General features: G+C 40.0%; 1 protein-coding gene across 2 annotated transcripts in view; it reads left to right on the top strand.

The window, feature by feature from the left end:
- The window catches only part of LOC114451846 (voltage-dependent calcium channel subunit alpha-2/delta-1), a 51,319-nt gene that overhangs the window by 29,735 nt on the left and 4,324 nt on the right, over positions 1 to 17,260 (top strand). The window contains exons 12-36 of one of the 2 annotated variants that reach the window (XM_028430772.1): positions 141 to 245; positions 737 to 815; positions 1,386 to 1,435; positions 2,124 to 2,213; positions 2,310 to 2,384; positions 2,487 to 2,567; positions 2,882 to 2,956; positions 6,346 to 6,417; positions 6,493 to 6,564; positions 6,882 to 6,943; positions 7,226 to 7,302; positions 10,374 to 10,434; positions 10,860 to 10,951; positions 11,820 to 11,901; positions 12,620 to 12,682; positions 13,284 to 13,387; positions 13,876 to 13,965; positions 14,050 to 14,117; positions 14,203 to 14,241; positions 14,336 to 14,407; positions 15,294 to 15,446; positions 15,549 to 15,601; positions 15,983 to 16,038; positions 16,137 to 16,266; positions 16,914 to 17,026. In XM_028430772.1, the coding sequence (XP_028286573.1) occupies positions 141 to 245; positions 737 to 815; positions 1,386 to 1,435; positions 2,124 to 2,213; positions 2,310 to 2,384; positions 2,487 to 2,567; positions 2,882 to 2,956; positions 6,346 to 6,417; positions 6,493 to 6,564; positions 6,882 to 6,943; positions 7,226 to 7,302; positions 10,374 to 10,434; positions 10,860 to 10,951; positions 11,820 to 11,901; positions 12,620 to 12,682; positions 13,284 to 13,387; positions 13,876 to 13,965; positions 14,050 to 14,117; positions 14,203 to 14,241; positions 14,336 to 14,407; positions 15,294 to 15,446; positions 15,549 to 15,601; positions 15,983 to 16,038; positions 16,137 to 16,266; positions 16,914 to 17,026 (2,014 nt within the window). Of the gene's footprint in view, positions 1 to 140; positions 246 to 736; positions 816 to 1,385; positions 1,436 to 2,123; positions 2,214 to 2,309; positions 2,385 to 2,483; positions 2,568 to 2,881; positions 2,957 to 6,345; positions 6,418 to 6,492; positions 6,565 to 6,881; positions 6,944 to 7,225; positions 7,303 to 10,373; positions 10,435 to 10,859; positions 10,952 to 11,819; positions 11,902 to 12,619; positions 12,683 to 13,283; positions 13,388 to 13,875; positions 13,966 to 14,049; positions 14,118 to 14,202; positions 14,242 to 14,335; positions 14,408 to 15,293; positions 15,447 to 15,548; positions 15,602 to 15,982; positions 16,039 to 16,136; positions 16,267 to 16,913; positions 17,027 to 17,260 lie in introns of both variants that reach the window. The other variant, XM_028430773.1, reaches the window with a different exon arrangement.

Genomic DNA, 17,260 nt, shown 5'->3' on the forward strand with positions numbered 1-17,260 from the left:
AGAATGCAAGCCACAGATTATAGCAGTGTGGTTTTTAACCCTGCGATAGGTATAACAAACTGACTGAGGGGATACCTAAGGCACATGGCTTAATAAATACCACAGTAATTAGGAAATCCCTGTTTGTTTCCTTTATCCAGACTAATGTGAGCAGAGCAAACTGCAACAAGATCATCATGCTGTTTACTGATGGAGGGGAGGAGAGAGCCCAAGCCATACTAGAGAAATACAATGCTGACAAAAAGGTACACAGAACACACACACACACACACACACACCTATTCTTTTCCCTAAACTGAATCCCAACTCTTTCCTGCATGATGTCTATCTTAAAATTTAACGACTAACAATACGGGGAGTTGCTTTTTGCACTCACAAGCTCTATTCCCACGACTGAATAATCTGATTTTTGTACCCACTACATAAATAATACACACACATACACACAGCCTGGAGTGTATGATACTGTTTGGAACTCCCTTTGGGTGGAAATTTCCGTGTGCGCATCCTCTTTACCCAAAAGTTAATGCAGAAGGCAGCAGTGGATCTCTGCATATTCTATGAAACAATGACTCTCTCACAAACACAGTTAGAAAATAAGCTGCTTTAAATTTACAGACATGACATGGAGTATAAACACATCTGTAAAAAATGTATCCATTTGAGTAAACAGTGCATATTTTCTGTAAGATGTTATGTCATGTAACATTATATTTATTTATTTCTCAATCTCCAGGTGAGGATCTTCACCTTCTCAGTAGGGCAACACAACTATGATAAAGGACCCATTCAGTGGATGGCCTGCTCCAACAAAGGTATAGCACAGATCCAAACAAACATCAACACTATGTTAACTGCTCAAAATATACATTCATTCATACTGATGCTGCCACACTCCACATCCGCCTCACCTAATCCATATCAACTATTGTCATTCTTAAAACAATCATGCTAACTGTTTGTTGTCAGTTTTATATTTTATTCGTATTACAGTAGAGAATGAGATGACTTCAAGTTCATTCTGATAATTGGCTTCAACCAGCTCTGGACATATAAACTCTGGGCTAAAACATTACACATAGGGCAGAGTGGTGATGATAATGAACATCATTACAGAAACAGAGGAGCTTCTTGAGCCCATTTGTCACCCGTCCTTAAACATCCTTGACCTGAATGACTCAGATTTGGCTGACTACACTTTAATCACACTTTAGTGCAAGAGGAGAGGAGATTTTCATCAGTTAAAAATCCCATCACACCTTTGTATGCAAAAAAAACTTCCTAGATGGCATGATGCAGTATAGTATATATATATATATATATATATATATATATATGTGTGTGTGTGTGTGTGTGTGTCTTTACCTATTGTTTTATTTATACAGGTTACTTCTATGAGATTCCTTCCATTGGAGCCATCAGGATAAACACACAGGTGATTTTAGAACAGTATTATTTTCCATATTTATCAAAGCTGTAGTGTGATGTTTTTTATTTTTGTATAAATAAACTGACATTCAAGCCAAACAAGCTCACATAGTGCTTATTAAGCCAAAGAATGGCAGGTAAAATCTCCATAATTCACAGTATACCAGAGTTTTGCATGTAGTTTCTGTGGCTACTTTGACGCATCGGCATATACTGAGGCTGAAGAGAGGAGCAACCATGGCAACAGAGACAGAAGAGCAGGCTACAGCAGATAAGAGGATGGTGAAGGTTTCTGACACTCTGCATTCAGAAGAAGCATTGCAGGACTTAAGAATAGAATAACACAGACAAACTATAAAACTGTGCTTGAGACAGATGCACTACTTAGCCTAATCCAAATATCAAAGCACCACTGTTAAGGGTATTGGTGTAACAACTGGTGTTATTTTGACAAAACAGCTTTACCAACCTTGGGATAAGGACTAAAGAATACAGTCATCGTTTTGCTCCAAGCTTGGTTAGCTTATTTCCCACAGGCTGAGCCACTCTATGACCATATATCCTAGACACTTGTTGACAGTGCTGTATAATTACTCTCACTACCAGTAGGGGGAGAGCAGTGTTCTACAGTGTTTAAGAATGCTTTCTATCTTAATGAAAGGAATCTGGATAATCAGGCTGCTTTTCTCATTTAGGAGTACCTTGATGTCTTGGGAAGACCGATGGTTCTCGCAGACAAGCAGGCCAAACAAGTGCAGTGGACTAATGTATACCTTGATGCTCTGGTATGCCATCGCTTTTTATAATTCATACATAAGTGACACAATAAAAATTACTCAGATGTAATCGCTGACTTGTGCTTTTGCTTGACTCTCCATTAGGAACTGGGTCTGGTCATCACTGGGACGCTGCCTGTTTTCAATAGAACCATGACCAACGACGACAAGAATGGAGAGGTGGGGATTAAAAAACACACACACGACAGAGAGAATGTTTTTTTGTTTTTTTGTATCACACCTAATGTTTTCTCTTCTACTTTCTCTCATTCCCTGCAGCAGCACCAGAATCAGCTGATTCTTGGCGTCATGGGGATTGACGTGTCTCTGAACGACATCAAGAAGCTCACACCACGCTTCACAGTGAGTTTAACACCTATGTGTGATCACGTGCAGGAAGATAAATTTATCACACCACGTCTTACTCAACTGTGAAGAACTTCCCTCTGGAGCAATTAGTTGTTCTTTTTTAGCTTCTATACAAAATCATCCATCAATAAAAATGCCCTCATTATTAATTACAGCCTCTTTGTTTAATGTTTCTGTGATGCCTCAAGGCCTTCTTTTAGTCATTTCAAACAGATATTACCTGCTATATTGCCACACGTGTTGCCATCACAAGGTTTTCTGAACCCTAGAATTAATTTCCCCTCTTCTCCTGTCATCTTTTGCATCAGATTGGTCCAAATGGATACTACTTTGCCATTGATCCCAACGGATATGTCCTGCTGCACCCCAATCTCCAGCCGAAGGTATGACATCTGGCCTTATGCATCACTTTGCGCGGCTCAGCAGGCTCTCTTTAAGCATTATTTTATATTCTGACTATCCCACATGGTTTCACAGGAACACACAGTGAATAATGTGCAGGCTAGCAGATGGTTTAGGCTCTTTTCAAAGTTTTCCATGTGCCGTCACCTCATCCATCTTCATAAAGAGAATCCATTCCCCAGTTAGAGTATCATCAGTCCTCAGATATCGGCTAGAAGGTCACTTCTACCATATGTGATTAAATAGATATGTAGACTTGGCAGTGAGGTGGCATATATGTTTAATAATGAAGGATAAAAGAAGTACTGTGGCATATTGTAAAGATAACACATTTGAGCTAAGCCAGGAGAATATAATTTCATTTGCTCCAGAATGAGAATATATCATAGTACTGCTATTTGTATTTTCTATCTCACATATATGATGTTATATGATAACATTTATATATATATATATATATATATATATATATATATATATATATATATATATATATATATATATATATATATATATATATATATATATACATTTAATTATTTACAATGCCAAAGGCCCAATTCTTCAAATGTGTGCAGCAGGGCTTCTAGCCACTGGCAGGTATTAACATGCAACCCAGTATAAATTAGCCACGACCCCACAATGGGTTCCAGCCCACTTTTCAGCAAATCCTATACAATATAGATCACAACCTTTAGCCGGAGGCGAACGTGCACTGACAGGCTGCAAAGAGGGCCATGTGCCGCCCAGAACGGGAGAGCGGGACTTCTCTGGATCTGATCCCTGGAGACACACACACACTTACACTCCATCTACCAATCACTTTCCTCAAACGAAGCCATAAAGACACTCTTGTGGATCTATTTATTTTAATTCTTGGTTTAGTAGTAGTTTTATTGTAGGGCAATTCACATTGTTAATGCACTGTAAGTTAAGTTTATGAGTACAGCTCCCATAAAAAACAGAGACTGACCACCGACAGTGGTGAAAAAGGTTTATAAATAACAAACAATTAAATAGGTGTAGGTACCTGATGAATGCAGTAAATTAAACAAATCTAATCTAAATTATTTAAATTTATTTGTCTTTTACTTAAGGATATTTTTGCAATCTCTGCTAATCTCTTTTTTAATTTAGAATGTCTTGACAAAGCTGTGTGTGTGTGTCTGTGCTGTTGAGCCGTAGCTGGGAGCAATACAATGTATGTTTTTTTTCTTTAATTAATACCGTAGGTTTCTTTTCCTCCTAGAAATGTTTAAAGCCCACAATATTCATCATTGCATTTTTTTTGCATCTTTCATAATGTCTCTAGATAAGGATTCGTAACAGGAAGCTCAGGCTTAATAATAAGTACGCTGTCACTTTTCATGAGGTGAGACAAAGTAGCTGGATTGTAGATTGCAGAAATAGCTTCCATGGTATAGTCATGTAGACTAGTCTCTATTGCAACCCCATAGATATCATTTGCAAATTTGTAACCAGGTTGGCATAAGTAAGCGGTCACTTTGAGAGTGTGGGGCCACAGAAAAATGTGCTGGAGACAAGTTTAAAGATGCAAGATGAAACTTGTTGGTGTAAGTGCAGAGAAATCAGTTCCAAAGGCATCATTTAATAACACAGCATTCTAGCAGCCCTGCTCACTCTGTCTGTCAGACTCATTGTCTCCCTGAATCAGTCAAATGGAAGACTGTGTGAATACTGATGGTGACCTTGGGCCCTTTCAGCATGTCCCACACTCCACCCTCTCTCAGCACTGTGCTCTTTCTGTATTTGATCATGTTTGTACATATTTCATATTCATAACACCGCCTCCACTGCCGCAGTACTGTTTTTTATTTTGATCTCTCACCCCAGATCACCTCAACAAATCTCCGTACAGTACCGTCTCAGTCTTTCCTGACTCATTTGATCTTTTCTCTCCTTGCTTTTCCCATTCTTCTCCGTTGTTCCCTGCTGTTCTTAGTGTGTGCTTGATGTTTGATTCCAGATCACTCAGTGTTGCCCTGCTTCATTTTTTATTCTCTTTTCTCATTTTCATGTTGAGATGCTTCATCTTCATCATTCTGCTTTTGTTCATGTCATTTACCATCACATGTAAGCTACTCCACTCATGACCATGACACATCTATTGTTTTCCTTTTCTGTGTTCTCATTCACATTTTGTCATTTATAATTTTAAATGATTAAAAAAACTTCACATCCTTTAAAGCCTAAATGCAAACTATTTGAACAATATCAACACCCCTATACTCTCGTTGCATTACCCTACATTCTAAGTGAATAAATGCTGTTGTGGGCAGACCGGTATCAAATTCCATGTAGTGCTGTTTTATAGAGAAGCACTAGATTACTGCTACCATTTTATACCACCATAAAGCCACTCAGACGTATAGGGTTTTTTAGGAGAGGACATTAATAGAGTTCAGTGTCACTTTATATCAAATCTCATTGAACTGTGTCTGGTGTCAGATATGCTGTCAAAACACTACCATATGGTGCCCTCTTTTTTCCCTGGATTTAAATAGATTCATGTGGTAAGGACAAAAAAAAAAGTTGCAATTGCTCTTAAACACTGAGGTCTGTTATAGTCCCATACCTAGTTCAACCTACACATAAGTTTGCTACTTGCCACGATGTTGGCTGTTATTCAGTCTTGTTTTATGTACAGAAAAATGGAAAAAATGGGGGGAAAAAGTGTGATCTAATATCTAATAAAATAGCCAGTCACTGAGTATTATTTTTTCAGTATTCCTGAAGGAATGAAGCGATATCTTATTGTTAGCCTGACTGACTGCCTCAATTCTGATTATGTAAATGCAAAAGCAGATTTGCAACAAACACAAAAACTGGTATTTAGCTGTTTAGACTGTAGCTGAAGAAAATGTTTCAAAAAAAGATGAAATATATGTTTATGTTGTCCTATAATGTCATTTAATGCCAGATGGTGAATAAGATATGTTAGAAATTTGAAAACATTCATAACAGACAATGTCTTTTACACTACAAAAATGTAACAAATAATATGATTTAATGGGGATAAATATGGATTGTGTGTAGCTAAGCATCCAAAGTATGTAATAGTCCACAAAAACGACCCCGGCGGTCCAGAGTCAAACACACTGACAAGACACAGAGGGAAAGTGATGATACGAACGCATCTCTGGAAAACAAGTGTGAAATGGTAGACTGCATCAACTCTGCAGGATTTATAAAGAGGATTTTTACATAAGTGTCCAGCTGATCTCAGGATAAATCTAAACTAAAGTTCTCTGTCAACAATGATATTGATCCTGTTACATCTCATTGGTTTGTGTATTTGTAGTTTTAGAAATTGTTGACTGAAATATCACATTTTCCTCAATTTCCATAGAATCCTAAATTCCAGGAGCCTGTTACTCTGGATTTCCTGGACGCTGAGCTGGAGAATGACATCAAAGTGGAGGTAGAGAATGCAAGTTACACAGAATTCCCCTCACCTAACACACAAGTACACACTGTTTTTCATTTGTCTGTGCAGATCAGAAGAATGATGATTGATGGTGAAACAGGAGAACGCAACATTGACACACTGGTAAAAACTCAGGATGAGGTAAGACGAATCCTGGAGCAGCTTGACATGTGACACTAGACAGCGTTGTGGAGCTTTAAATGTGATTGTGTGTTATTGGAGATGTCAGCTTTTAGAAAGAGATAAAGATATGATGATGATGTCACAAGAAAACATGACTCACTGGTGATTGCAGTAATTAAGTATGAAGTATAGATCATTTTAAACTAAAAAATAGATATTTATATATGCTAGGCACCTTATCAGATTCCTCATTAGACAATAAAATGCACAAAAAACACTACAAAGCTAATTTGAATTTAAATGAAGAGATGTTTTTTTTGTATTTTCTTTGGCAGAGGTACATCGACAGAGGAGTCAGGACCTACACGTGGGCACCAGTTAATGGCACAGATTACAGGTGAGCCCACCCCTCACAAAAGAGCCATCTACTTTTTGTTTAGAGTTCATTAAGCTTAACTAACAACTCAGTGCACTTCGGTTGATGGAGGATGCTGCCAACAGGGGTCACTCTCTTATTTCTAATAGGCACTGTTTGGTTAATGGGGGGAATGTGTGTTTTACTGAACATGCCCATATGTTTCTTTTATTATATATGGTTTTAATTAATTTATGAATAAATCATATAATCACTCAGATGGTGTGAATTGTATCATCATGAATGTAACTGTCTTTTCTGCAGCCTGGCCCTTGTTTTGCCTAAATACAGTGAACACTTCATCCAGGCTAACCTGGGAGATGATATACAGCAAGCCATGTGTGAGTATGAAGTATATCATATGATTAACAGGATGAAAATGCAATTTCACTTAATTTGCTGCTAACACCAGACTGCTATGCATACTTTCTTTGGGTTGTCCTCTTGAGTATCTCCTCTTGTTTTGTATTACTCCTAGCTGGAACCAGAGCCACTCCTTTGTGTGTGTTGCTCAGATCAGTGAATCCCCACAGTGCTTTTCTTTTTGTAGTGTAACCCACTGGTCAATCGCCCTGCACTCCCACGCACACTTTTTTTTTCCCACACGCTTTCCTCTTTCCCATACTCAGCAGAAGTGTTGGTACTTTTTGATCTTATCTGCATTTTTGCTTTTCCATTGCACTTCACACCCTTTAATTAAAAAACCTCCCACATTTCTATATATATATTCTGATTTCAGTTCTATCCACACTCTTCTTCTTTAGGTTTGACTCCTTTGCTAAATGTTTAATTAGCTACCTTAAGTGGATGGATTGTTTTCTCTGCCTGTCACTCTGTTTTTCTGTCTCTCTATCTAATCTGTAAACCTGTCATCACCCCATGCTCTTCATCCTCCCTGCTATCCCCCTCCCTATTGCCTCTGTCTTCTTTTTCTTCAGCCTATTTATTTATGTGTCTCTCTCTCTCTCTCTCTGTTTTGGCTCCCAAGGCTACCTTACTCTGTGATAGAATCTGGATGCTCAGAATATAAGGAACATAATAAATGTTTATAAATCACAAGGGCAGAAAACATTCATATCTTTGTACAAACCTTTGCAATTCTCTGATTCTGATAAAGCTTTCTCTCTCTCTCTCTCTCTCTCTCCTATCCTGCTTCTACTTTGGGATTTCACAGCTTCTTCTTGGGGCAAGTACTTACTGTTGTTCTGATGCCACTCAACTGCTTTGTGTTTTCATTCCTTATATGTTTGCTATTTCTATCATCTTTTGGTGTAACGTAAGGATGACTCTCCGCATGAATGCTAATGCTGACTTTATTGAAGCCTGAGTAGATTTGATCAAAGGATATAATTAGCAAGAAAACACACCATAACCATCTGGGCTTCACTGAGTTCTTCATAACTTTGATGTGACGCCATGAAGCATAAACAACTAATGGCACAGTTATTCCAACAGATGAGATTTTGACTTAGTGTTTCAGCCTCTGTATCGCTCCCTCTCCGCCATAACGAGTCTGTCACTGTGCCATAAAGGCTGTCAGAACGTTTACGGGCCTGTTAAAGAAAGTAACACACCATGCCTTGCTGCCACAGATGACTCTGATAGGGAGCTTGGGACTATAGAGTTCTCTGTACAGCCATATAGAGTTTCACATTGGAGCCAGACCACCAAAACCTCAATCCATCTTACCACTCTCCTGCAGTAGGTGGTTTATGCAGCCACTTGTCCTCCTAATACATTAGGGAGTGTCACTGGCCAAGGCTATGATGGATGTACATTGCCTTCTTTTTCATCTGTATAGGGAGGAATGCTGTATTTGTTGAATAAATGACCTAATACAGGGGGTGAAGAGATGGTGACAGAGAAGTAAAGAGCAGGAAAGAAGAGAAGGAATGACTGGTGTGGAAAGCCATTGGACATAAGAGACACCCTGCCTAGTCTATAGAGACAAAGCGTCAATGAATCTGCTTGTTACGTTTTATGTGGAGGACGCTGTTTCATCGTGCACCAGATTTCCGCGACCCGGAGGAAACCCAGTGCTCAGTAATTGTTTTTGCAGACTGCACTGCACGAGTCAATATATTTTAAAGGCAATGTCCAGAAAGTCTTCATTTTAAGAGACCAGTGAATGATGGCCATTGATGCCTGTCATGTCATTTATGAGATAAGAATTACCAGACAGTATTTTAAATGAAATCCAGAGTCAGAGCAAGCAAAGGCCTGGAAGGGATTTTCTCTAATACCGCTGTATGTTTACATTTTGTTTGCTCTCATGCCCACTCTCTACTCCACTATTCATCATTTTATGTTTTGCTTTTCCAAGCGCAGATAGTATTTTATTGCTTAGTTTAGAAAATATTTGCACATTTCAGCATATTTTCCCAAGCATTACATCATAGGTCAGACGAAGGATGCATTTTTATCACCCTTTGTCTTTTCTTTCTTCAACTCTTTCTCTTTGGGGTCACAACAGGGCAAGAAGGCAAGTATCTCTCTCATACCTCCTCACTGCTATACTCCAACTACACTCTCCATCCCCATCCATCACCTCACAGCCGTCCAATATATCTTTTGTGTCTGCATGTGCGTATGGATGTATGAGCCTGCTACGGAATGTGCAGGACTGTGTCTATGTATCACCAGCATTTTGTTACATTTAATACCACATCTGCTTTTCAAGTCATCTCACATTGCATCAGGTCATGAATAGCGTCTGTGAAGACACTCATTCATCCAGGTCATGGCAAAGTATAGCTAAGTGATAATTTGGTTTCTTAAAGACACTTTCTAAGGGTTATGGAGGTCACCAATTAGGGTCATCAACAACAAACAGGGTTGTTGCTTTAAGCTCTTCTAGCTCCAGGCCCAAACCTAACTTATCTCACTTAGTCAATCTTTAAATGTGGCGTGCATAGCTATAAAAGGAGCTGCTGCAGATACACCACTTTAGTCATGTTGTGTCGTGGGTTGTGGCTGTTGTTTGCAAAACCTGAGCTATCTCTGCTGATTGTATTACCTCTGCAATCTGGCAACGTGTGCACAAATAAGCAAATGTATGGATGAGTGAGAAATTATAATGCAATTTTAGGGGCATACAAATGATACTTTCCAAGTAGAATACACCATCAAACAGCTGGCAGTCAAGTTGCCCCAGGGATAGGTTAACACCCATTCACACCTCAAACATGGGAAACAAACTCAGATGCCAAGAGGTGAGTCAACAACCCTGTGTTTGACCTTAATGACCTCACACATGCTTAAAAACATTTTCATAAGAGGTAAAACATCGTCAAGAAACATGACTGATTCTAGCTGATTGTTTCATAACCACACATATATTCTGTTTAACTGTAACAATGTTACTGATATATGTTTAGCCTAAATGTAGCATTTTGCTTTTTTTACCCAAAAGCCATGGATACCATACAGCAGGAGAGGTTTGATGAGTTCGGTTACACCTACATTGCTCCAAGGTGAGTCCTCACATTGCTGTGCAGTAGAGACCTGCAGCGGGCGGGAATTCCCACGGGTCCCACGGGTCCCACAGGACCTGACGTAAATCTCGCGGGAAACTTACGGATGGTCAGGACACAGTAGCTGTGGTCCAAGTGGCTGACTGTGTATTGTATTACACTGATCAGGAAAGACAGCGCTGTGTAATGTTCTATTCTTTGTATCGAACCATTTAGAATTTTGCCTAGATCTTATCAATCTAATGAGGCTTTTTGTTCAACCGATAATCAGTGGTATGATTACAACACACGCGGTCCGGTTGGGATAGGTTTCAGGATCCGGTCGGGAATTGGATTGAAAACTCAGTCCCGTGCAGGTCTCTACTCTGCAGCACCAAGAATAGACAAAGGACACAGATTCAAACTGATGACTGTTATTTCTTTAGGGAGTACTGCAAAGAGCTGAAGCTGTCACCCAACAACACCCAGTTCCTCCTCGACTTCAACCAGTACATTGATAGAAACACTCCAGATGCATGTGAGTCTCTTTCTCAGTGTTATCACTTAAGTAGAGAGTGTGTTGTTGAACTGGTTCTATATGACTAACACTAACTAAAGATTAAATTCCCACCTTGTTTGCCAGCATTTCAAGGTCAGGTCATGGTCATTTGTATTGCCTAAGCAGGGTGACATCAGAGTGTTCGATTGAGTTTCCTAGAAGCCACGATGACTCATGATGCTTGGTTTGTCATCATCTAATGGATCTCACCCTTAGCATGGCTTACCACCATCATCTAGCTAATGGATCTATACAACTTTTATCCATTTTAACCCAAGGTCAAGTCACATACATACATACACATACATTAGGGCTTTACTTGCTGCTGTTGGGGAAAGTTATAGACATGATTTTAAACGCTAAAGAGATGCAGTGCTGAAACTGCTCACAGGGTTTCTTTTCTTTAGAATGGGGTATAAACTCAGAACTTGGATATCAGCTCCCTCCTACAACAGCCAATCCTTCACAAAGTACTTTGTGCTGCCTGAATGATAATAGCCACTCAGGTCTTCATGCTGGATTATTTCCTGACAGGTGCCATGAGATCAATGTTTTCCTTCATTCTAGAAGAGTAGAAATATCTGGTTAAACACACCTACACTTTTTTTAGGGACCTTCAAAAACCAGATCACTACAGTATATTGCAAAGTACTCTTACAGTAAGCCAATGAACAGATACACTGCTGGGGTCTGTGGCACTTTTGTAAAACAAAAACATAAATTATTCATTTCCGCTGCCAAGATTTGTAAACAACAGACCCACATTGTTTCCATTACTACAATTTTCCAACCAAACGCTGTTGTAATGTCTGCAATATGTAAAATATATCTTGTCTCTAATCTGCAGGTAATGTGTCTCTTGTGAATCGACTGATCCTGGATGCAGGTCTGACAGCTGAACTGGTTAAACTTTGGAATGAGCAGATAGTGTGAGTGCCAAACCCTTGGGCTTTTCTTCATTTTTAGCGAGACACATCCTTACATATAAGACAGCACACAGGTAAATGACTAGATAAGCAGTAAAAAACTCTGTGAGCAAAATCAGCCGGGTGCATCGGGGTAGGTGATGAGTCTTGTCCACACCAGGAGAGTTTGCATTTATTCCTGCAACCAAAACAGGGCTCAGAGATGCCTCTTATCATATGCAGCACTATAAAAAGTAAACATTTATATGGAAGTCTGTGGTGCACGTGTTCACTATTACTGTGCACTAGCATAGCTGGGGTTTATTTCACGCACAATTTATTGACTGAGCCAAAGTTTTATTTCTTTCTTCTCAACGACAGATGATTTGATCGCATCTAACTAGCGAAACATGATGAAAGCACAGAACAAAACTCATGTCACACCCAAGCGTACTGAGCTCTGCCAAGCCGTGCTGTTTAGAGTGGAAAATAAAATAATTACATCAGTGTGTTAGCTTTTATGGTATGCCCGCTTGTCTCAAATAGTCTGAACACACATTTACACACACTGAAGGGTATCTGTTTAACATTAGGGCACACAGGGACAAGTGACTGGGCATAAAACAATTTGTGTTGTGTGTGCAGCTTGGTTACACAGTTCACAAACACTTTTTTTTCCTCCAGAAATTGTGAGTGTAATTGATTTTGATGTGTGATTGGCTGTTGTTTTGTGTGTTCTCAGGGATGGGATAGTAGCCAGGTTTGTAGCCACAGATGGAGGAGTCACAAGAGTCTATCCAAGAAGGTATTCACCCCTGTTTCTTCTCCTTTTCACTGCTAGCATTAGCACTGCTGTTGTGAAACAGCACGGTAACCTGCATATTCTGCAGTGTAAATGTGCGAGGTGAAAATGGATACAGCCTGTAATATTCTCAGGCTGAGCACTTTTGGCTGCCTTACTCACCTGCTCCACTGGGTTACTCTCCAGAACATGGAGGATTAAACCATTTCAGCTCAACTCCCAGGAGCTTGCAAGGCCAGTACAGAACGAGGGTCAGATTCACAAATCCTTCAGCCAAGCCTAGCCGATGTGCCTCAATATCCTCACCGCTACAAATGCCTGAACCACATTTCTGGCATTCCAGTTTGTCAAAATATAACATTCTAAGTGAAAATGGATGCGTAGTTCTCACGATAAAATGTGACATACACTCATTTATTGCTTTTACTGGATGATCCTGTGGTCATATATAATCTGAGCTGGGTGTGACCTGCTCTTTATGACTTACTTTTGGCCATAGATTAAAACATGGATTGTTTAGACAGATCAAACATTTTCTCAAACATGTTTTATGCCTATGATGGCCCATATATATAATATTACATGACTATATTAATGTCTTCAGTGCTGGGGAGGAGTGGACTGAGAATCCAGAGACGTATGAGTCCAGCTTCTACAAGAGGACCCTGGACAATGATATTTACATTTTCACAGCTCCATCTTTCAACAGTAAGTTTTGTGTAAGGGTTGAACATGTGTGCACTGTTCAGTGCGTGAGGATCTTCAGTGTGGTCTGGCACTGAGCCTATTCTGTCCTCTGCCTTTGGACGTCCTCCCAAACCCCACTGGCAAAGATCAGACTCTCAGACCTCTGATATCACTCTCTTTATCCTTCTCTTTTTTTTTCTTGCTGTGTCTTTCAGTGTTCTTCCCCTCCCTCACTCCCTCCCACCCTGTGTACTTCCTGTCATCTCTACTGATCTCTCTAACAGATATCAGGACAGGCGAACATGTAGCCGTGCTTTCAGCTACAGAACACTTGACTGGATTAACACATGTACTGGTTTCAGACACATAAATTACAGTAGCTAAAAATGCACTGAATTCGCCACAAAGAACACAAAGTCATTATTCACATCCAGATTGCAGCACTCATTAATATTTTTAAACACGATTCAGATGATTGTCTTCTCTTGTGTATTTATTCTGCATTGCAGCAGAGAGCAGGGAGTCGGCGCCTGAGTCGGGTATTCTGGTGAGCAAAGGAGTTGACCTCATCATTGATGAAGTCACACTCAAACCAGCAGGTCAGTGTCGCTAATATCATGCTGATTACTTCATGATAACAATACAAACAAAGGAAAGTCACTCATTTTGTGGTTGGTTTGCAGTGGTGGGAGTGAAACTCAATGTGTCCTTCTGGATGAACATTTTTATGAATGCTACACTGAAACTGAATGTAAGTCATGTTAAAGTGTTCACACCGTATCTCACACACCTTCATATATATGTGTATAAAACTTCTTTTCTTGTTGACTTTTCAGTGTAAAGATGAGATATGTGGTTGTCTGAGGAATGATAAGGTAAAACAAAGCTTTTTTTTATCCTCTGTAATTATGTAAAAACTTACATATTCGCAAATTTGTGATGATTTGTAATTTTTTATTTATTCCATAGCACATTGACTGTGTGATACTGGATGATGGAGGGTTTCTCCTTATGTCCAATCAAGATGACTATATTAATCTGGTAAGTCATCATCAGCGATTGTCACGATCATTCAGGGACGTCTCTCGTCTTCTCTCCAAAATAATCAGCAAGGGGCAGGTCATCAGTCAATAAAACATCTGTAGTCACATTATCAGAAAAGGTGAAATCACAGACTTCTGCCAGAAGTCATAATTCTTATTCTTTTTCCTGCCTCTCTTCAAACCAACTACAGATCACAGGGATTCATCAATCTCATATAGAGGTCAAATAAAGGACTTATGACTTAGCTAAGTTATGGCCTGTTTGCTCTCAGCTGTACTCCTGTAGGACAGCAGTACAGCAGTGTCTCTGGTAAAGTAGAGCACCAGCCACTGGAGGAGGATCAAAGGAGGGGCTCTGATGGGTTTTAGTACTGAAGTGTGTTTCCCCTGTGTATGTTAGAAGCCTGCTCTGCTGTGTTAACTCCGCTCTTTTTTTTTGGCTGCTTTTCGGCCCCTGTCTGTTAGAGGTAGGATATACAACGGTTTTGGAAACATGTCATGTTAGTCAGGAGAGGACATCTGCTGTCTTTGATCCATTCCACCATGACACTGTCTGATGTACACTATATCATTCTGAGTATTTGACTAAGCACCTTCCTATACATTTAGAGTCTGTAGGGACCACTTTGCTGTCTCTGTACTGTTGAGGAGAAACAGATTTATTGTATCAGTGGTTCTGGATTATATCCAGCCCTTAAACAGGTAGAAAGACACAACTTTTCTGGAAAAACAAAACAAAATTATCAACAGAATATGAAGAAAATATAACTATTATAGTATGCCAAATGCTTTTATCTGTTCCTTTGTGTAGATATCTATAGCGAAGGACTCTCTGAATACGGTCACACCCTTTACTGTATTGTATTTTTATTGTATTTGTCTAGATAGGTCAGTTCTTTGGTGAGGTGGATCCGGTGCTGATGATCAACTTGGTCAACACCTCCCTGTACTCGTACAACAAGACCTATGACTATCAGTCTGTCTGTGACCCAGAGAAAGACAGCAAGGCAGCAGCAGGACCCCGCTCCGTCTATGTGGTTAGTTAAGACACAATAATATTATGTATATTACATTTATTTCTGGCCTTGTAATAGCTGGATAAAATGGGTACATGGATTTCTTTCCCTTTTCTTTTCCAGCCTACGATTGCAGATCTGCTCAGTATTGGCTGGTGGGCCTCCAGTGCTGCCTGGTGAGTGCACAGGTTGTGTGTTTGTGTTTTTTTTTGTTTACATGGGTGCACACTTCAGAGTGGGAGTTCACTTGAGTTTGTATGGGAGTGTATGTTGGCGTGGGGATGAAGCTGGGTCAGTGTAGGACAAGGGCCGTTCGTTACACAACAGTACACTGCATCACTTTCTGTATGGCTGTCCAACTGCAGTATAACCGGCATTTAAAATAGACTGACTGATGCTTCCCAAGACATTTACATCACCAGGGACTGTAAGCCTAGACAGATGTGTTGCTTTCATTAAACTAGCCAGTGGTTGCTCGTTGTAAATAAGTTAAAGATGTTCTCAAGATGTGTTGACTCATACATGTGACACATTTTGTTTTGCTCAATCTTGTCTAGGTCGATACTCCAGCAGCTCCTCTTCAGTCTCATGTTCCCTAACCTCCTAGAGGCAGGTGAGCAACACACTGTGTTTACCTATCAGCCTTATTTAAAGGAGATTGGCTTCAGTTTTAATCCCACCACTTAAATTAACCCTGTTTCTTATTGCCAGCGGAGTCAGCAGATGATGACATACCAGATGCCATGTTTAAGGAAAGCTGTATCACAGAGCAGACTCAGTACTTCTTTGATAATGATGAAAGATCCTACTCAGGTGTCCTGGACTGTGGAAACTGTTCCAGGTATGTACATATGTATGTTTCATGTGTACTGTGCTGTTGTGTGATTAAAGATTTTCTTCCTTATATTGTATGTTTTTGCTGGACACCACTCTGTTTAGCAGTCTGGTGGGACTGTTCCAGAACAGCGTTTGTTTCCTGGCCTCTCTCTGTTTTGCAGCCTGATTTCAGGCAGCTGTTTTCTGATGAGTCCTGATCACACACAGATTACCTTGATCTGTCAGTGACCGGAATCACAGAGGGAAGCACAAAAGCTCTTTTTATCTGTTTTTCTTCCTTCGCTCTCTGGCTATACTTCAAACTCACACTAATACCACACATTCATAGTCAACTGCACACTTACTTTGCTCTAACCTCCTTTTTTGGTGTCAATTTGGGCTGTCTGAGGGGGTTAAATATGGCTGTAATTACTGGGTGTTATGCGTCCCACGTGTCTGATGCTTTACTCCCCAGTGTTAACAACTGTGGACACAGAAACTTTAATGACTAACATAAAAAAGCCAGTCCCAAGAGGAGGGAAGTACCATGAATGTCTATGTATGTGCATAGCATAGTATGTTTATATAGCAAATCTAAATGCAAATGTCAGGGATTTAGTCAAAGCCGCATGGTATCCCTTCAGTGCAGTAGTGTTTTTGTGTGTTTCCTAGGATGTACCGCGCTGAGAAGCTGCCAAACACCAACCTTGTGTTTCTAATCACTGATGCCAAGGCAACATGTTTGTCGTGTGACACCAGGCCACTACGACAAGCCGAACAACCCTGTATCCTTTCACTCAAGTCGTAAAAAAATCAAACAAGAGACTTCCATTTCCTTTCTGCTCTCCAATCCTTCATCCATCATCCATATTACAGTGGGGGCTTTAAACTGTCAATACAAGGACACACCCCCAAGGAGCCTGCAGCAGGTCTCCCTCCTTGAATGTTCACGGGTGAACAGTAAACCAGATGCACGGCATATGAAAGCTGGTCTCACGTTACCTTTATATTACATTTCT

The sequence above is a fragment of the Parambassis ranga genome, chromosome 19 (assembly GCF_900634625.1).
Source record: "Parambassis ranga chromosome 19, fParRan2.1, whole genome shotgun sequence".
NCBI lineage: Eukaryota > Metazoa > Chordata > Actinopteri > Ambassidae > Parambassis > Parambassis ranga.